The sequence below is a fragment of the Eptesicus fuscus genome, chromosome 23 (genome assembly GCF_027574615.1).
Source record: "Eptesicus fuscus isolate TK198812 chromosome 23, DD_ASM_mEF_20220401, whole genome shotgun sequence".
Lineage (NCBI taxonomy): Eukaryota > Metazoa > Chordata > Mammalia > Chiroptera > Vespertilionidae > Eptesicus > Eptesicus fuscus.
Window position 1 is genome coordinate 27,156,338 of NC_072495.1, and position 16,960 is coordinate 27,173,297.

At 70.6% G+C, this 16,960-nt stretch overlaps 1 protein-coding gene across 1 annotated transcript in view; it reads right to left on the reverse strand.

Annotated features, from left to right (window-relative positions):
• CABIN1 (calcineurin binding protein 1) overlaps positions 1 to 16,960 on the reverse strand; it is a 75,967-nt gene continuing 59,007 nt past the window's right edge. Inside the window, exons 30-37 of the mRNA XM_054712675.1 lie at positions 6,876 to 7,039; positions 6,176 to 6,272; positions 4,760 to 5,437; positions 3,889 to 3,963; positions 2,726 to 3,005; positions 1,317 to 1,481; positions 518 to 744; positions 1 to 423 (exon numbers count right to left, since the gene is read on the reverse strand). Of these exons, the coding sequence (XP_054568650.1) occupies positions 283 to 423; positions 518 to 744; positions 1,317 to 1,481; positions 2,726 to 3,005; positions 3,889 to 3,963; positions 4,760 to 5,437; positions 6,176 to 6,272; positions 6,876 to 7,039 (1,827 nt within the window). The 3' untranslated portion in view covers positions 1 to 282. The remainder of the gene's footprint in view (positions 424 to 517; positions 745 to 1,316; positions 1,482 to 2,725; positions 3,006 to 3,888; positions 3,964 to 4,759; positions 5,438 to 6,175; positions 6,273 to 6,875; positions 7,040 to 16,960) is intronic.

The following is a 16,960-nucleotide window of genomic DNA, read 5'->3' on the forward strand; positions in this document are numbered from 1 at the left end:
AACAGCTGCATCTTTATTAGAAAAGAAACCAAAAAAGGGGGTGGGGACCGGACACGGGCAGGGCCCGCTCGTCGGCTCGCCTGGCCGTGGCCCTGGCGGGCGGGCACAGTGAGAGCATTTCATAGAAAAGGCTCCCATCGCCGTCCTCTTCTCGCGGCTGAGCGGGGCCTCCCCCGGGCCCCACGTGGTGGGGACAGCCCCCCACCCGGGCGGGCAGGGAGGAGGCCCGTGGGAGGGAGGCCCGGCAGCTGGGGGTGCGCGGCCCGGGCGTGGCGGCGGCCCTCAGATGTCCATGTAGTCGTCCTCGTCCGTGTCGCTGTCCAGCGAGGACTCCTGGCTGGACGTCTCCAGCACCTCCAGCGCCGGCTGGCACAGGCTCTCCTTCCGCACGGTGGCAGCCGACTGGGCAGACAGGATGGCCGACTGCAGACCGGGCAGGGACTGGTCAGGCGGCCGGCCGGCCCCAGGCCCCCGCCCGCCCCCGCGGCCCGAGCCCCCGCCCCCGCCCGCCCGTCACCTTCAGCTTCTGCTTGGTCTCCTCGGAGATGCTGCCCTTGGGCGAGAGCAGGGTCGGGGTGGGCGGCGTGACGGTGATCTCGGGGGGGAACTTGGTGGCGGCCGAGGGGATGACCAGCTTCGGCATGATGGGCAGGGGGCGAGCTTTGGCCCGGCCGGGCTCCGCCGGGCCCAGGAGGCCCTCGGGGGGCTGGGCACTCCCACTGCTGGGCGCCTTGGAGCTGGCGGCTGGGGGTGGGCCACGGGCTGAGCCGGGCTGTCTCCAGCGCCGACCTGACCTCCCCAATTCGGACCCAGAGCCCAGGTGTCCACCGCCCCTCACGCTCGGGCGGCTGGGCTGTGAGCCGGCCGGAGGCGGCAGCCCCGGGGGAGCAGGGGAGCCTGGCGGGCCTCCCGGGCCCTGAGCCCTGCCTTTATAAGGAGCAGCTCCCTCGGTGCCGGCCCTGCCTCCGAGGAGGTCTGAGAGGCTCGGCCCGAGGAGTCCGGGCCTGGCTGGTGGGGCGGCGGACAGCAATGGGCTCTGCCCAGGCCACTGGCCCCCTCCCTGCCTGCCCGCCCATGTGCCTGCCTCCCGGTCCCGTTGGGCAAGGGCCCCCCTGCACCCCATAAGCAGCTGGGCCTGGGCGCCGCCTGCCCTCGCTTCCCGTGGAGCTGAGGGTGGAGGAGGGACTCTCGGGGCTCCCCACCCCCACCCCCACCGGGCTCCTCAGCCGGGGCCTCCCCTGCCTGTACCCCCATCTTCCAAGGGAGGGAGGCGCCGCTGCTGGGAAGCCCACCCCGGCTGCTCTCCGAAGCCTTACCCTGGCCGCCGGCGGGCTCGGCGCCGGGATGGGGGGCGGCAGTGGCAGGCCAGCCGTGTGGCTCCGCTGGGGGGCCCTGGGGGGCCGTCTTCACCTGCTCAGCGCGCTGCGGCTCTGGGGGTGGGAAGCCGGCGCCCTCTGCCCCTCCTGCCAGGTCTCCTCCTTCTGTGGGCACAGGGGGCCGTGGCTACAGCCTCACCCAGCCCGAGGCCCAGGGCCCACCCCCCATGCCCGGGGACACCCACAGGGGACCTGCTCGGGGTGGGCGGGGGGCAGCTGTCTACGCCCCCGAGGGGCCCATGGGCCAGCAGCGGCTCCTGGGACAATGGCTAGTGAGGCCGGGCTGGTGCTGGCAGGAAGCCACCGCCCTCCCCGCACCTCACGGTGGGCCCCTGGCACGGGGTGGCCACACCGAGGCCAGGGCACCCCCTCAGCTCACAGGAAGGGCAGAAAGAGCGCCGGAACCGCTACGGCCAGAGGAGGGAGCGTGTGGGCGCCGTGCCCTCCCACCAGGCCACACCTTCCCTGGCACGAGGCACAGCCAGGAAATGGCCTTGGTGGAGCCAAGGACTGGATGGGCCCGAGGGACGAAGACTGCACCGCGGCCAGCAGCCAGGCCAGCGGCTCCCAGGCCCGGCCCTGCCCCTCCGCCCCCGCTGCACCCCGGCCTCTCCAGGGTCCGGGTCCTGACCCTGCTCCCCCTCCTCCTCACTCGGGCCCAGAAGCCCCTGCCACACTGGCCAGCGCTCCCCTACCCTTCCCCTCCTGCTCTGCCCATGGAGGGCCCCCTGCCAGGAGCACCCCGCCTCCTCCCGCAGGTGAGGGGCCGCCCTGCCCGGCAGGAATGACCCTCCTGGTGCCCGGCACAGGCAGGCGTGGACAGACGGGCGTGGACACAGACAGGCGTGACCAGCCCGGCCCCGGCCTGTGACCTCAGGTCCCCAGGACAGAGGCTGCCCTGCTGCAGGCCTGGCCACGCCCTGCCTCATCGCCGCCTGGCAATCAGGGCAGGACTGTCCGCTCACAGCGCGGCGGGGGGAGCTCCTGGGGCCCTGTGCAGGGAGAGCCCGGCGACACCCACCTCCCGGGCCTCCTGCAGGAGCCCATCAGCCCGCCCTGCCCCCCCCTCAACAGGCCTGCGAGGTCACGTGTGTGCACAGGGTCACACCCACCCCCAAGCCTCAGCCTAGGACTTTATCCCTTTATCTGTTCATCCCGAGATAAAGAGATAACGGCTCAGCCAAACCGGGTCCTGCCTGGTCCCGCCCTCCTCACCGCACTCTACAGACGGGGAGACTGAGGTGGGGGGAGGTTCAGAGGTGGTGCAGGGTGCGCCCGGGGTGAGCAGCTGATGAGTAGCAGGGAGCCCCGTCCCCGCCCCACCCCCTCCCACTCAGGCACTGACTCACCGGGGCCGGGGGCCACGCTGGGGGAGGCCTCGGGCCTGTGTGGCTGGGGGGGCCCGGGGTCCTTGGACGGGTCTGGGGTGCAGGCTGGCCCAGAGGGGGGGCAGGAGGTGATGGCGGAGGCGGCAGGCGGCGCAGGCCGGGGCTTGGGGTGGGTGTCGGGGGGCCGTTGGAGAGGCTCTGCCGGCACAGGGTCGGGGGCTGCGGGGGCCACGGCCGCGGGGAAGAAGTTCTCTCGGCTGTCCTTGGGGTGCTTTGGGGTGGTGGGGGTGTCCCCTGAGGCCTGTGAGGGCACAGGGAGGTGAGGGAGGCAGGCTGGGCAGCCCCCAGCCCGCACTGTCCCCCAGCCCGCACTCAGCCTCGCTCTGCCCCACGCTGCTGGCCGCTCACGGGCAGCCGCCGGGGACCCTCTCGGGGAGGACGCTCAAGCCATGGCGGGGACTCAGAGAGGCTCCTGGGCACGGACTGGATTGTATGACGTGGGGGCCTGGCCGGACGCTGCAAGGCAGCTCCCGCGCTCCAGGCTGCAGCCCCCAAGCCGCGCATCCAGCGCCGTCCCCGCCCGGCCAGCAGCCCGGCCACAGGCCTTCGGTTCTCCACCCGCGGGGCCGCCTGCCTTCACCCACAGTCTCTTCCACTGAGCGCCTGCCCTCCGGGGGGGGGGGGGGGGAGATGGCACAGCTCCCCAGGAGGGGACAGCCACAAGGGGCCGGGTGCCAGCGGGGAGCGGACCCCCGCCTGGACCCACCGCACTGAGTGGGGGGACCCCCTGTGAGGCTGTATGTTCGGGTGAGCCTCATGCCTGCTGGGGGCACCTCGCCAGGCCAGTGCCCCAGGACCCGCCTCCTCTGACATCGCTGCTGCATGAGATCCCCCGGCTCCGGCGGTGGGGTCGCCCCGGGCCTGCGTGGGGGTGGGTGGGACACTGCTGTCTCCGTGCAGGCATGCCAGGGGCGAGGGCCGCACCGGGGCCGTCCTCACCACAGAAAGGGAGCTGAGGGCACACACTCCGGGTGGGTCTGGGTGTACGATGGCCCCCCACGGGCCAGTGGTCAGGGGCTCCCCGTGGGCCTGCGGCTCAGCTCTCTCCTGCCCACCTCCCCTCGGCCCCGCTGACCACAGGGCCCTGGGGGGGGGGGCCTGCCCCGGCCGCAGGGAGGGCTCACCTGTCTCTGGGCGGCGGCCCCCAGGTGCACCTGACAGAACTTCACAGCCTGCTCCAGCGCAGCCTCCTCGTCCACCTGGGCAGGGGACACCCCAAGTCAGAGGCCCGGCCCAGCCCCCCGGGAAACCAGGTCTGCCCCCAGGACCGAAGCTCTGGCCCCTCTGGCCACGCCAAGTTCACGCCTGTGACCATGTTCTTTTTTTACAAACTGACGTCCGAGAGGAAGGGAGAGGAGGAGGGAGAAACATCCATGATGAGACTCACGGATCGGCTGCCTCCGGCACGCCCCCCACTGGGGATCGAGCCCACAACCCGGGCACGTGCATAGGTCAACCCTCACCCACTGAGTCACGCCGGCCGGGCCAAAGGTTGCTTGCTGTGTGCGTCCTGACCGGGGACTGACCCTGACACCGGGCGTCCGGAGGACTCTCTGACCCGCTGAACCATCCGACGGGCGGGAGTCACTCAGAGCGGAGGAAGAGCTAAGAGCCTAACGCGTCTTTTTAAAGGGGCAGGCACCGTCGGAAGGACTCCTCCGCGCTCAGGCAGGGCTCTGAGGAAGGGCCCGAGCCTCCGGGGTCTCCCTCCCTGGACTTGACACGGTTTCTGTGACGTGGCTTCTTTCCTTCGGAGCTGAACGGAGACTCGCTGAAGGGGACGGTGCCGGGTCTTTGCCCGTCTCATTGGTGTGGTGACAAGCACAGTGGACCGTGTGAAGCGCACAGCACGGCGCCTTGCCACGCTCGCCGTTTCTCGGAGCAGGGACCCTCGGACGGGGGACAGAGGGTGGTGGGGACCACACCGGACACGCCCAGCCGGGCCCCGGACGCCGGGAGGCAGACGGCTCCGTGGGCCCGGCCGCCCGCACCCACCTGCTTGATGAGCATGTAGGCCTCGGCCATGATCCTCTCGATGCGGCGCAGGTCGTAGGCCACGCCCTTCTGGCCCTGCTGCCACACGCGGTAGGCGTCCAGCAGCAGCGTCGTGCCCGACTCCGCGTCCTCCAGGAGCTTCCTCTTGCGGCTGGGCCGCGGCGGCGGCTCCTCGGCGTGGCCCCCGGCCCTCGGGGCGGAGGCGGCCGTGGCGGAGGCGGCCGCGGCGGGCGCAGGCTGGGTGGGGGCGAGCGGGCTGGGCTGCTGCCTGGCGCTGATGCTCAGCTCCTCCAGGGACAGCTCGGCGGGCCGGCTCTCGGGGGCCCGATCCCGGGGGGAGCGGCCCGGCGGCAGGGGCAGCGCCCGCTCGGAGTCCAGGCGGCGAGCGGCGGCCTCACCGGTGTCCATGGGCTCCGTGGGGCCCGCCCGGGGGCTCTCCTTGTCCTTGCGCTCCCCGCCCTGGTCTGCACCGTCCCCTGCGTCCACCACGGGCCGGTGGCTGAGGGGACACGCCCTGCCCCCCGGCTCGGCCCCGGGCGCCGAGCCATCGGCCAGGGCCGGCTTCTTGGGCTGGGGCAGGCCCTCCTGGCCGTCTTCGGGACTGGCCTTGTGGGGGACGTCGGTGGTCATCCTGGCTGCGGGGAGGCCGCAGGCCTTGGGCCCTGGGTGTTCCGACCCCTACAAGAAAGCCGAAGGGAGAGACAGCAGCCTCGGTGTCTCCCCCGAAAAGCTCCCGGCACCAGGCTCCGCCCGTCGGCCTGCGGGCCAGGAGACCTGCCCGAGGAAGGCCCTCCCTGCCGGACCCCCAGCCTGGAGAGGGCGGTGGGGCTGGAGGGGGCCGGCTTGCCCTCAGCCTGAGCCTCAGGGCAGCCCCGGGCGCCGGATGGGGGGGGGGGGCGGCCGGCCAGGCCTGTCCTGGGCTCTCACGCGCCCCCAGTGCAAAGGCCGGGGGGAGGGGTTAGGGGGCTGCCCTGGGCCCTGCACCCCAGCCCAGCCAGTCCTACTGGGCAGGGCGCTGCGGGGGACTGTTCTCGCTCAGGTCCATCTGCTGAGCACCCCTGGGCTTCTGGTGCGCAGCTGTCAATGATGAGGACTGCGCGTGCCTCGGGGGGCGGGCTCCGAGCCCTGCTCAGCCAGCGGGGCCGGGGGCGAGGGGACGCCCGCTTTGCCATGCCCTGTCGTTACAGCTGCTGTTGGCAGGCACGGGGCTGGGACCGGGGCCGTGGGCGCAGCAGCCAGGGGACATCACCGTCGCCCTCACTGACCACAAGCCCACGTCGGCCTCGCGTGTGGGCACCTGGCTGCGTGCCTGCGCACGACGGCGGTCGAACTCCTATCTGGGGCGGGAGGTGCCATTCACAGGTGGAGACATGGGGGCGCTAGGCGGGGGGAGGGGAGGGGGGGTGCGGGCGGTACCTCCGCGAGCTCGCTCAGCGAGTCCTCCAGCACCTTCACCGTGAGGATGAAGGCCCGCTGCGCCAGGACCTGGCGGTCGGCATCTCGCAGGTACTTCCTGCGGGCACCGGGCGCGGAGAGGGCGGAGGAGCGTCAGGGCCGCACAGCACTGCCGGGCGGGGCCCAGCCCTCCTGCCCAAACACCGGCTGGACCCTCAGGCGCCCCCTCCCATCTGCCGGGCTGCTCTCAGGAGCCCGTCCTGGGCTCGCAGTGGGCGGGGCCAGCTCAGCCAGCGCCCGGGCTCTGGGTTCTCCCCCACAAACCTGTGCGCCCCAGGCCCTGCCGAAGGTCCCCGCCCAGCGCCTGGCACAGGGCAGCTGAACGAGACGGCGAGGCGGGGCGGCGGCGGCACAGGCGGCGCGGGGACCCACAGCCGGCCAGACCGTGTGAGCTGCATCTCCCCTGGATCCCCCACTCCCTGCAGGCGGCGGCTGTCCCTGGGTCTTGTCCCCCCCCTCCCCCCATTTTCTGGCAGAGGATCCCTGGTTGCCTCTGAGGCCCTCCTGGTGCCTGGCCTGCTTTCCTGGCGTTCGCCTGGGACACCAGCTCTGACCTGCCCTGTTCCCCGGGCCTGGCAGCGTCCCTGGTGCCCACGGAGGGGGCGGCAGGAGGAGAGGAAGGACTGGGACGCCAGCGGGGCAGAGGGGCCGCTGCACTCACTTGCCCTGGTCCGGCGTCCGCTGCAGCATGGAGGACACCCTCAGCAGGGTGCCGTGGTCCCGCAGCTGGGCCAGCACCTTGAGCAGCAGCACGATGGAGCGGTTCATGTGCCAGGCGAAGCTGCCCGGCCGGTCGATCTCGTCCACGGGGATCCGCCAGATGCCCTGCGGGTGCACGGGGGTGAGAAGGGCTGCACCGGAGCTGCCGTGGTGCCGGGGACTCTGCCCAAGGGGCGGCAGTGTGGCCACCCCCCCTTGCTTCCCCCCAAATGGCATGGAAGGGTCCCCATGCGGCTGTGCCCCCCCTTTGAATGCCTCCCCGGCACGTGTTCACCCGATCGGCCTCCTACGGGAAGCACGCGGGTCACAACTGGTCAAACAACCACTGGCCACACGCAGGCAGCCCTGTGCCTGCTCGCCTGCAGGGAGCCCAATTCCGGGGGGTAGACTGAGGGCCAAAAGGTCGCCGTCGTGAGGGTGCCGCCAGCCAGCCAGGTGCAGGCGCGGGACCCCGTCCCCCACGCGCACTCCCTCCAGCAGCATCGGGGAGTCCCGGTTTGAGCAGAAATGACCTGCGGCTCCTAGGATGCTCCGTTCCCGCTAACGCGCCTTTGTCCGAGGTTGGCTCTGGCCAGGACCCCTCCCGCCGCCACTTCCTGCCCATCCTGCCCGCCGTGAAGGCTGGGCTGGGGCAGGGCTGGCTCTGGGAGCCCCCTCGCCTCCCTCCCCGCCATGAGGGCAGTCAAGGTGCAGAAGGGAAAGAGGGCCAGGGAGTGGCCGACGGCGAGTGGCGCGCACACCTTCTGGGCGGCCTCAGGCCGGGACCGGGGCAGGAGGACCGAGCGCCCCCAGGGAGGCCCTGTGGCCAACACCCTGGAGAAATCCGGCCCGGAGCGGACCAGGCTGTGAGCGACGCTGCCTCCTCCGCACGGGCCCACCCGGGCCTGGTCCCTGGGTGCTGACTCCCCGCTGGCACCCACCCTCTCCAGGCCAGGGCGGGGAGCCCAGCACCTCCTGCCCGAGCCATTCGAGCAAGAGGACCCTAAACCCTCAGCCGAGTCCCCGTGGACTCCACATTGGACGGGGGGAGGGGAGGGGGGGGCCCCAGGCAGGCGGGGGCAGTGGAGCTGGCAGCCACCCTCATGCCTGGCCGTGCCAGGAGGCCCCAGGGCACGAACACGGCGCTGCATCCTCCCCGCAGGTGTGGCTTCAGGGGGAGGTGCCGCTGTCCCAGGCGGCCCGGGCAGCCCACCCCGCTCTGCCGAGGCGGCCGGGAAGGTGCTGCTCTGCCGCCCGCAGGCCCCGCAGGAAGGGCCCGGCCCGGCGAGGCCTCCAGACAGCGTGGTCCTCACACAGCTTGGCGCAGGGACGCCAGGGGGCAGCGCTCAGAGAAAGCCCTCGGGTCACGCAGCGGGGCGCCCGAGATCAGAGAGAAGCCTCGGCCGCTGGCCCCGGGGAACAGGAAGGGAGGAAAGCTGGCAGCACTGCCCCGCCTCGTGCCGCCACCACAGGCGCGTGCCGGGCGGGCGGGCGGGGGCCCAGGCTGGGATCTGGTGTGGCCGCACTCCTGGGTCTCACTCAACCGCAGAGCCACACCCACGGGCACCTCCTCGGAGCGACCAGGAAGGAGGAGAAAAGGCTCCCATTTGCCCCCAGATCGTGTCCGGGGGTGGGTGTGAGGAGGGGCATTGAGTCTCTGGGCCCCTCCCTGGGAAGCGGCCCTGCCCCTCCTACACCACCCACCCCTGCCACCCACACCCGAGCGGCCAGGGCACAGGCGAGGGGGAGGGGGGAGGGGGAAGGGGAAGGGGGAGAGGAAGGCAGGGGAGGGGGGAGGTCTGGAGACGGCCTCAGGGACTCGGGGTCAACCTGGCCGAGAGGTGGGCAGAGGCAGGGGTCGTGGGGGCCTCAGATACGGTGCCGATGCCCTGGGAGGCTCCAGGTACTTGGGGTATCTGGGCCTCAGTGCCCGTCCTCCACGCCTGCAAGGGGGTGCCCACCTCGGTCCGCACATCTGGGGAGCTCACCGCCTGTGGGGGACCCGTTCCATCTCTGGTTAATTACTAGACAAGGCCCCTTCTTCACACTGCGCTGGAACCCAAGCCTGCACCTCGTACCCCTAAACCCCTGCTCCAGCTCAGGCCTCATCCAGCCTCTTCCTTCTACTCTTGCCCCCCAAATCCATCCACCCGGCCAGGGCCAGGGCCAGCGGGGAAAGGACAGCGCGCGGCCTCCCTCCCTGCTGTCCGCCCCACGGGGGCTCCCGCACCCACTCAGCGGGTCTGAGCCGTGGGGCTCTCACACCTCCTGCAGGACACTCACTGCCCATTCGCACGGCCGCGAATCTCACAATCCTTACCTTTCCAGATGCCCTCCTGCCTCCTCTGCCCAGCGGTGGCATCACCTCCCCCCTGAAGCCCTCCTTGCTTGCTGCCCCGCAAAGACTCTGCCAGGACCACTGGGGCCTGCCCTCCAATGGGCGGCCGGGGGGGGGGGTATGTCCTAGACAGGAGCGGGTCCTTCAGCCCTGGGTCCGTCCCTAGGGCCCCAACACACGCCTGGCTGAGCGGGAGAGGCGCCCAGCCTGAGCAAGGCTCCCGCATCCCCGTGGTCCCTCGGAGATTTCCAGGGTGGGTAGGCGCGCCCATCCCTGCACGGGGGCGGGGAGCAGGCGGTGACGGGGACACCCCTCTGCTCTGAAAAGGCAACAGCAAGTCGCCTCACACTCACTGGGACGCGGGCCGGCTCTCCTCCCCCTGGAAACGGGCTGCGAAGGCTCTGCCGAGGCAACGCTCGGCTCTCGGCAGGGCAGGCGGTGGGCACAGCGGCCTTCGCAGGTGGGGGGGGGGGGTAGGGCCCCTGTGGAGGGGGATCCCAAGCTCTGGAATTGAAGCCAAGGGGCACGCACCTGTTCTTTCTTCCCTTCGGGGATGGGTGTGAGCCAATCGGCAGCTACAAAACTCCCTGCCGCCGCCGTGCCCAGCAGGGGCTCCGGGACCGAGCACAGCCCCACTGCCAGGCTGGCCGGGGTCGGGGCGCCAGGGCTGCCGTCTGGTCACCGAAGCGAGCCAGGGCTCGTCTAAGATGCCTTCTGGATGCACGCCTCCCCGGCACCGCTCGCCTACTCGCACCCTTTGCGGTCCCCCCCCGCCCTCCTGCATCCCCTCCCGATCGCAGGGTGCTGCCCACAGGAACCTGGTGGCATCAGTTACACAATTGTGCCCATCGGCCGACACGCTGGGCTGGCCGAACCTGCTCGCCGTGCAGGTGGGAAGCCGAGGCCCGGCGAGGGGCCGCCTGCCCTGGCCACACCGGGGGCCGCCGAGCCCAGGCTGTGCGTGGGTCCTTCCTCGAGTCGGGGCCGGAGGGCCGGTTGAGCAGCCTCTCCGTGGCCAGGCAGGGTCCCGGCCCAGGAGCCAGCCTCCCGCCAGTCCCCGAAGAGGGCCAGGCCAGGGCACACCCGTGAGCTCAGGCCTGGCCGCATCCCTGCACACGGGAGCTGCCTACCACCACATGCTCTCCAGGGAGGGGGCCCGTCAATCCACTTACTCCCAGGCGCCAGCACGCAGGACAGCACACAGCTCCCGGCCCGGCTGGCGGCGGAGCCGAGGGGAGAGCGGGCTCTGCTCATGCCCAGGTGGGTGCCCATTGGGCTGGGGAGGAGCCTGGCAGCTGCACAGAAAGCCAAGGGGGCCCCGGGCCAGGCGGATGGTCAGCCACGCCCCCCAATGGGCTCTCTTAGTGGGACAGACACATGGGTGCCACCCAGGCCGAGGGGACGGAAGAGGCAGTTACCAGGGTGACAGGCGGAGTCTGGGGAGGGGTCACGGGGTGGGGGGGGACCCGGAGCAAAGCCAGGAAGCAGCAGGAGCTAGGAGAGGGGCCTCTCCCAAGTGGGGGGTGGGGCAGCCCCGGGAGTCCTGAGCAGACGGAACCGAGGGCAGGGACTTCTGCCTTAACTTGGACTCAGCATACACAGCACATGTGTTTTCCCGCATCATTAAAAACTCCCCATCCCTCAAAATGGCCACAGCGCGTCACCCTCCGGGACCCCCTTATAGTCAAGTCCCCACAGTGGGTGCTGGGACCTGAGTCTTCAGGTTTATTATGAAGGATACTGGCTGGCCCGGCCGGCGTTGGCTCAGTGGTTGAGAGTCGACCTATGAACCAGGACACAATTCAATTCCCAGTCCGGGCACAGGCCTGGGTTGTAGGCTCGATCCCCAGTAGGGGGCGTGCAGGAGGCAGCCAATCAATGATTCTCTCATCAGTGATGTTTTTCTCTCTCTCTCCCTTCCTCTCTGAAATCGATTAAAAATAAAAACGTCAGCTGAACAGCCTTCTCCACGTGGCTTCTCCTCAGGATGGAGCCGAGGGGGCCACGAGGGTGGGCAGGTGGGCGGCCGCAGTGCAGGCCTGGGGCACAGACCTAGGTCCTCCAGGCCCGCCAGGCCCAGGTGCCATGTGACAGATGAGCATGACTTCCCGGCCCCTCGGCGTCCACAGCCCTGTCCACAGAGAACACAGGGCTGCGAGCCCCCGGGGAGCCCCCAGCAGAGGGATTCCTCCAGCCCCCACCCCCCCGCACGGGCGCAGCGGTGACTCAGCTTCCAACAGGCGAGGGCGGGCGCCTGCTGGCATCCCAGTCCGGGGAGCAGCAGGCGTGGGGCTGGCGGGCAGGCTGCTGCCGCTGAGGACCAGCTGCTGCGGGGGCAGCTGGCCTGGAGAGCAGGGAGCCCCTCGGCGGGAGGGGAGCTGGGGTAGCCTGTCCCCGGAGAAGCTGAGTTGTCTCTAGGACAAGCCAGAGCAGGGTGGGGTCTCTGCAGGCCCTGAGGTTAGGAGCGGCCTCGGGGAGAATACCAACGTCCTCAGTCTTGGGGAGACACCTGTCACCCACAAACGCACAGGAACCGCCCAAACAGCAAGTCCACCTGGTGCCTGTGAGCGCCGGGGCCAGCAGTACCCACGTGCGGCTGCCCAGCTTCTCCCTCACACCCCGCTGCGCCGCCCCAGGGCCCCCGCAGCACCCGGCCTCCGGCGCTTCCCGCTGGGGAACCCTGGGCCCGGGGCCAGCCCCACACCTTCCTGAGGTCCTGAGGAGCTAACGGCCTTGCCCCTCCCACAGCTCTGAGCCCCCGATCTGCTCCAGGCCTAAGGTTGGGGTGACCCAGGGGCCGGCGACGCTGAACACCCCGGGGGCAGGAAGTCCTGCAGTTCCCACTGCGCACCCCTCAGGGCTGGCCTCTCGGGCCGCAGGGTGTGCAGAGGCCGCCAGGGGCGCCATCGCCCTCCCGGCCAAGCGGCCCGGCCTCCCCGCCAGGGCGAGGGATTCCCCGCCGTCCACAGGTAACCCCCGCGCAGGCGGCCGGGAGCCTGCCATTGGCCTGCAGTCGGCCCGCCGCTCCGGCCTCTTCTGCCGAGTGAGACGTTGCAGGCGGGGTCCCCGGGCTGGCGCCCCCCCCCCCTCCCGGGGAACCACTGAAACTACTCGGTGCGTCGGGGAGCCGGCGGGCAACTCCTCCGCGGCCCCACCCTGGGCCCGGCCCCGCGTCCCTCGACCCACTCCCCCCACTGACTCGGGCGAGGTCCTGGCCGGCCCCGGGCTGAGCAGGCTGGGCACCGTCTTCCCGCCCCGGCGCACGGCTATTTTTAGCGGGAGCGCCGCTGCCCCCGGAGGTCCGCTCACCATCACTGGGAGCGCCCCGCGCAGCTCCTCGTCGCGCCGCCCGCCGCGAAGTTGCAGGGGCCCGAGGCCCGCGAGCAGCTTTCGCTTTCGCGCGCGGCGCTGCGCACACCCCCGCGCGCCGGCCCGCGGCCCCGGGCGGGGAGGCTGGGCGCGCTGCGCCGCTGCTCCCGGGCGACGCGGGCGTGTGCGGCTCCGCCGGTGCCCGCCGCCCGCCCCCGCACGGCCCGCCCTTCCGCCCACCTGACGCCGTGCAGGGCGCCGGCCCGGTGCCGGGGGCGCCGCGGCCCCCCGCCCGCCGACTTCCTCCGCAGCGGCGCCCGGGAAACCACGGCCCGCGGGCTTCCTGCTGCGCCGGGCGGGCTGGGGCCGGTCGCCCGGTGGACTCGGGGAGCTCGGGAAAGCGAGCGCCGGGAGGGCGGAGGGGAGGCAGTGGCGGCCCAGGCCCCCGCCCCCGGGCAAGTTCCTACCCGCCAGCTCCGCCGTGGCATCTGTGCAGGAGCTGCTGCCGGCGCCGGGCCATGGCCGCGGAGGCGCTCGCGGCGGGCCGGGGCGGGGCCCCGGGCAGAGCCGGACGGGGCGCGGGCGCGGGCTCGGCTGGAAGCGGGCCCAGCAGCACAACAGACTTTTGTTGGCCAATCCCCGCGGCTCCGAAGCGCGGCAGCGGCGGGGGGCTGCTGACCGGCGGGCTGGGCAGAGCGGGGTAGAGGCGGCCAGGTGGGCAGCGGCCAGCCACCGCTGCGGGGCTGTGGAAGGGCCTGCGGCCACAAGGCGCTGTCCTCGCTGATCCCTCTGGGGCAGGGCACCCTCAGGGGTGGGTCAGGGCACCCTCAGGGTGGGGCAGGGCAGAGGGGCTTACAGCTGGAGGGGACTCGCTGAGGCCCAGCGAGGAGAAGGCACTGGGCCCAGGGGTGCGAGGGCGGCGCTGGGCAGAAGCCAGCCAGGCTCGGGCCTGCCCCTCGGCCTCTGTATCCAATAAGGCGGCACCCTCCCTCTCAGCGCGGGCCCTCTGTAGTGGTGGGAGGCCTGCCCTTGGGCACGTTCGCCCTGCTGATGCCAGGAAGGGGGTCCTGTGCCCACTCCACACGAGGAGCGGGCTCAGAAGGGAAGAGCTTCGCCCAGGAGCAGACGGCACCCAGCGCTCCTGTGTGGACACAGCACCTTCCTCCCGTTTCCTGCGGGCGGGTTGCCCGGGGACTGCCCAGCTGCTGGTGGCTCCTCCAGCCCAGCCCGGCTCAGGAAAGGCCAGCAGAGGCGGGGGCAGGGCTGGAGGGAGAGAGGCTGCCCCCAAACCAGTTTCTCTCTCAGCACCCCAAGCTCCTTGTTCCCTCCTCCCCTCCACAACCAGACGCTTCCAGTCCGCCTGGCCCCCATCCTGGTAGCACTTGTCTAGGTGACACCTTCCACCCAGGCTGGCTCCAGCCCACAAGCATTCCCAGGTTTGCCACGCCCCCTCGCCAGGTGCCCCGGTCCATAGCAGCCCAGATCCCGATGTGGCACTCTGTCCTCTGCCCTCCCCCTGGGACCCAGAGGTGGCACCTCAGCACCCCTGGAAGACTGCTACTCTGCCAGGTACTGGGAGGGCCAGGCCTGGGCGCCAAGAGGTCACCCACCTGTAGGCGCCAAGCATGAGGACCAGCCACCCCCAGGCTGGGCGAGGAAAGCATGGGCTCCCACGGAGCTCACTAGGGGCTGGGTCTCAGGCAAGGAGTTGAAACCCGCACATCGCTGTCACAGCAGCCCCTCCTCACCCACACGGGGGACGGGTTCCGAGCCGGCCCTGGTTCAGTCCCACAGCAGTGAGTCCAGTGTGGCCAGGACTCACCCCGGGCCTGGACAGCGCCATAGCTGGCATTCCTCCTGGCTGACCCAGGGCTGGAGCAGTCATGTGACTCTGCATTGCACAGCTCATGACCTCATTTCATACCTCATCCACTTCCTGGAAGGCAGACCAGAGGAGGCTGAGAACGTGCCCTCACACCTGGGCCCGGGAGAAACGGTCTGTTGAGCGTGGTTCCAGAATCAGCCCTGCGCCAGGCCTCCGGGTCTGGTCCCTGGCGCCCTCCCCCCCGGAGCCTGGGCAGCACTCTCAGGAGCAGCGGCCGAGGCTGGCCGGGGCAGCCCAGGGTCCGGGGCCTTGGCTGTCACAGCGGGAGGGAGCCGCCGGTGAGGGAGGGGAGCTCGGGGTGCTGTGCCAGGCGCCTGCTAGGCCGAGCCTCTGGGGGCACCTCGCTGGGAGGTCTGTTCCTGCCAGTCGCCAGCCTCCTCAGCCCTGCTCCTGGCACCACAGGATGCCTGTACCCTGAGCCCTATTTGTGCCAGGAGATGGGCATCTCCGTCTCTAGCTGACAGGCCCAGGAGAGGGAGGTCACGCTCCCTGACCCCCAAGGATAGCACGCCTGCACACACTGGGAGCCCCAGAGTGGCGGTGGGGGTCACATGTAGAGCGCCTGCAAGTGCAGGCTTGGTGGACCTGAGCCTCCTGGGACTTGCCAGCACCCTGTGCAGGAACCCCTGGGTCCTAACTGCCCGCAGGGCAGCTGGACATGCAGGGGCACCCGAAGAGACTGACACCTAGGCCACCCCGAGGGCCCAAGGGGTTAGAGGTCCCTGCAAGCCTTGGGGACCCAGGAGGCCAGGCCACCCTGACCGCGCCTGGGCCAGCAGGAGCCTGTGAGCAGGGCGGGGCTGGCCTCACCTGTGAGCTGGCCACTCTGGGTCAATCCTGGGTTTTGGGTGTCCCTGGCCATCTGTCCCAGCCTGTCCCTGAGGCACTGCTCTTGCCCACTGGCCTGGTCACAGCAAGAGCCCAGGTCGCTCCTGGCTCCTTTCTGCCGACTGGTACCTCAGTCCCCACCTGGCCTAACCCGTCTCCCCGGGGCTGGGCCCGTGCTGCCTAGCAGATGGCCGGAATGCTCCTGGCAGCTGGTCTGAATTCTCAGCCTTGGCGCTCGGAGATGCCAGCTGATTTGGAGCCACGGGCCTTTGCCACTTCTCCCTGCCTCCCTGCTGTGGGGCAGCTTCTCTGCCGCGTGCCCGCTGGAGACCGCCGGGCCTGAGTGCCACACCAGCCGCGTCCTCTCTCCCTCTGGTGCTAGGACAGGGAACATGCCTCTGCGCACAGGCACACGGCCCAGCTGCACCCACGGCCTTCTCAGGCCTGGCCTCTGGCTCAGAGGCTGTTCCGACTGCGCTCTGAGCTGCGCAGAGTCCTGCCGTTCCTGCCTGTCTGACCCCTGAGTGAGGACACGGGAAAGGACCTGCCCAGGCAAACAGCCAGGCTCGAAGCAAGGGTCCCTGTCCCGCAGGGGACAGTCACGCCCAGGCCACACTCAGCTGCATGGGACCAGCACGTGAGTCCCGGTGTGCCTGCGTCCCGCCGGTGCTCACCTGGAGGGAAAGGAATGCGCTGAGGGCCACCCACGTCCCCGTGTCATCAGGAGGCAGGGTCATTCCCCAAAGAGCCTGGGCGGAGCCACAGCGCGGCCTGAGCCCAACGCCTGCACCCGCCTCCGAGTAGGGCCAGGGGTCCCTCTCCGGGAGCAAAGCCCAGCGCCGAGCCGAGGTTCCCTCCAGAGGTTCCTGCAGCTGGAGAGACCCTGTGCCCCCAGCAGGGATGGGCGGGTGCATGGGGGGAAGTGCCACCTGCTCTGACACGCCCTAACTTTCTAAAGTTAGTGTAGAAAGTAGCATTTCAAAATTTGTTTTTAATCAAAGAAATCCCTGCACTTCCTTCAAAGGGCCTCTCTACGGACCTGGGCCCATCTCGCCGCCTCCTCCTCTGACCGCTGAAAGCCCGCTCTCTCCGGGCCCTCATCCACACGGCCCTTCCGTGCAGCCCAGAGCTGGCCGCTCCCCTCCTCCCTCCGGAGGGTCTTCCTACCCGTCCTGGAGACCACGGCCCCAGGGCAGCTAGTGTCCTGTGTCCTCCATCCCCGCAGGAGGCGGCCTGGGCAGGCCCACTGTGAGGTGAAAAACAGCCTCAGATGCTGGCCCACAGGCGGGCGAGGTGAGCACGGGGACAGGACACCAGCAGAGAAGGCAGAGCGTGGGAGACCACGTGTAGGAGGAGTCCACACCCATCGCTATGGAAACCAGGCAGGAGTTCCTGAGCCCAACGCTCTGGTTTGGATTTCCAGCCCCATGCTGTTCTTTCAGAAGCCACTTGGTCAAACTTTCCAAGTAGGAAAAGTGGAAAAAACGAGGGGGGTGGGGGTGGGCAGGCTCCCAGACTGAAGCTACTCCAGAAGGAAGGCCTGGCCGCCGAGCTCGGGGGCGTGTGTGTGGCAGAGCAGAGACCCCACGGCCTCTGGGGTGCACGCCCCTCTCCAGGAGACCCGGGGCGGGGTGCAGCCGGAGCAGCTGGGGCCCAGCCCTCCTGTCCCTACCGGAGGGCTGTCCTG